The 2986-nt window shown below is 35.0% G+C and overlaps 1 protein-coding gene across 1 annotated transcript; it reads left to right on the top strand.

Annotated features, from left to right (window-relative positions):
- The first annotated feature begins 527 nt into the window (after window positions 1-527).
- On the top strand, window positions 528-2659 carry LOC141630253 (zinc finger BED domain-containing protein RICESLEEPER 2-like). The gene is made up of 3 exons (XM_074443100.1): window positions 528-534; window positions 635-933; window positions 1616-2659. The coding sequence occupies exons 1-3, from the start codon at window positions 528-530 to the stop codon at window positions 2657-2659; spliced, it is 1350 nt and encodes a 449-aa protein (XP_074299201.1).
- Window positions 2660-2986: the final 327 nt, after the last annotated feature.

Genomic DNA, 2986 nt, shown 5'->3' with positions numbered 1-2986 from the left:
TCTTACACCAAACTTAGCCGCTCCATTATTATGTTTTTCTTAAGGTTTAAAAGGTATTCGCTTAAAATTCCTATTTACTTGTGTTAGATCGCACGTTTACTTGGTACTCGAAGAATGACATTGTGTATTACTTTCTCCATCATTATTTATCTCATGCATGAATGTCTTCTTTGGACCTGAAAAATTAAGATGTGATTTCTACTAACAGATTTCCTGCAGAAATTTGTCTCTGACTCTTAGCAAACATGGTGAAAATAATGACCACATAAAATAGTAGTGGCAATGAGAAGGTCAATATCTAACCATTCATGATCAGTACCGTAAACAAATGGTTAGTTAGTTGAATATGCATGTCAAAAAAGAGCAAACATACATAACACATTATTAATGAATCCGCGACTTTCGAGGGTGACAAAACTAGTTTATGGTTAAATATGGTCCATTTTTTACCATTTTTCTGTGAACCGAGTTTGATACTTAAATTTCTTAATGTATAGGATAAGAGAGCCGGAGAAACAAGGACAACCATGACTGGTAAATTCTCTATTTATTGTTTAATTATCTTGCACTTGAATTTCAATGTAAATTATTTAATCACATGGATCTATTTGTTGTCTACTTATATGTATTGCAGAACCATCAGAACCTACCTCTCCATTCACTCGTCCTATAGTGGAAGAATATTTTGTGAATGTTGACGATGAGATGGAAATTGAAGAAGAAATGGAGGCACAAGTAACGGAGGAGGATACTCACCCTCATCTTAATTCTACCGAAGATGTGCTTGCTGAGGAAAGCCCACTTCCCCATCCTTTCAAAAGAGAAAGGAAAGCCAAAGTGTGGAAGGATTTTTTAGACCCTACTTTGGTTAAGGGTATATGTAAATCTAAGTGTAAGTATTGTGACAAAGCTTTATCTCACTTAAAATCTGGGGTAACATCTCATTTTAATAGGCACTCAAATAGATGTGCGAAGAAAGCATTGTTTTCTAAGAGGCAAAAGCTTATTAATTTTTTACCATCTAATTCGAGTGCGAGTGCATCACAACCTGGTTTAGTTAGTGCTTTACATGATGGCCAACTTGACATGTCAGTGATGAGGGAGGGAATTGCACACTGGATACTTATGCATGAGCATCCTTTTAGAATTGTGGAGGAAGAGGGTTTTAATTTGATGATGAAACGGGGAATGCCGCAATATAAAAGTATGTCTCGCCATACCATAAGAAGTGATCGTTTTAAAGTGTATGAGAGTGAAAAAAAGAAGCTATAATCATTCTTGAAAGGTGTTGAGAAAATTTCTTTGACCACGGATTTATGGAAATCAAAGCCTAAAAAGATTGAGTATATGGTCTTGACGGGTCATTTTGTTGATTCTGACTGGAAACTCTAAAAGAGGGTCTTGAATTTTGTTCATTTACCTCCTCCCAGAGCAGGAAGAGACATAGCCAATTGCATATTCAAATGCCTAAAGGAGTGGGATATAGAGAATAAAGTAAGTATTTTTTTCTCTTATAATATTTCGTTTTTCTTATGATTTATTTTCTACTCAGCATGTTCATACTAACTTGAACACCTTATATTAATAGCTTATCAAATTTTATTTTATTTTTTAGATTTTCAGTATTTTAGTTGATAATGTTTCAGCAAATGATACTTGCATTCAAGTTCTCAAGGACACTTTCTCTCTCACTAAAAGGTTGCTTTGTGATGGTAAGTTGTTCCATGTTCGTCGTTGTGCACATATTCTGAACATTATGGTACAACATGGTCTTAAAGAAGTGAAAACTATTATCTCTAATGTTCATGAGAGTGTTGATTATATTAATCAAAGTGATCTACGACTCAAAAAGTTTACTGAACTAGTACAACAATTCAACCTTAAAGAAAGAAGACTGGTTCTTGAATGCAAGACTCGTTGGAATTCAACGTATGAAATGTTAGCTTGTGTAATCAAGTTCAAAAAGGTGTTTGCAAGGCTAGCTCAAGCAGATCGTAGTTATACTTATTGTCCTAGTGCTGAAGATTGGGTGAAAATTGAAAAATTGAGCGAGATATTGGAAGTGTTTAATGATACGACCAACATTATATCAGGATCTGAATACCCTACTTCTAATTTGTTTTTGGCTGAAATTTATAGAATAAAAGTGTTGTTGGATACACAGTTAGTCACTTATGATGAATTTGTTAAGAAATTAGTTAAAAAAATGAAAGAAAGGTTTGATAAGTATTGGGGTCAATGTAATTTGCTTATGGCAATTGGAGCTGTGTTGGATCCTCGATTGAAAATGAAGGTTGTGGAGATTATTTTTCCAAAGATGTTCCCTTCTGATGATGGTAGTGTAGCTCGAGATAATGTTAATAAGGTAAGAGAGACCTTGTATGAGCTATATAAAGAATATGTTACCATGTATTCTCCTACGGGGCAGAGTGATGAAGCTGAAGGTAGCTCTTCTATGAGTATAAGGAGCAACACTCCAGGATTATCTGAACTTTTACGAGTAGTGAGAAGTGAGGATACAATTGAGTCGAGGAAATCTGAAGTTGATGATTATCTTGAAGAGGGGTGTTATGTTCCTCATGAGGATGAGTGTTTTGATGCCTTGGCGTGGTGGAAAGATAAATCCATGAAGTTTCCTATTATCTCGGCTGGTAGCTGATATCTTAGTTGTTCCCATTACCACTGTTGCGTCTGAGGCGACGTTTAGTGCTGGTAGTCGAGTTATTCATCCTTATCGTGCTTCATTGAGTTCGGATGCAGTAGAAATGTTGTTATGCACCGGAGATTGGTGTCGATCATTATATGGATTGAAACGAAAGAATAAGATAATAAACTGATAAGTCCGAAAATAATCTTTATTTTATTTGGTTCATTTACTTTATTTTAGCTGTTGTTTGATTTGTGAATGTTTTTTTTCCAGAACAAAAGCGAGGATCATTCCAAGGAAATTCATCTCCCACTTCTATAGGTTAAGTATTTAAGTGGA

This window comes from Silene latifolia, chromosome Y (assembly GCF_048544455.1).
Source record: "Silene latifolia isolate original U9 population chromosome Y, ASM4854445v1, whole genome shotgun sequence".
Classification (NCBI taxonomy): domain Eukaryota; kingdom Viridiplantae; phylum Streptophyta; class Magnoliopsida; order Caryophyllales; family Caryophyllaceae; genus Silene; species Silene latifolia.
The sequence above is the reverse complement of the archived record's forward strand: the minus strand, read 5'-3'. Positions and strand labels throughout refer to the sequence as shown.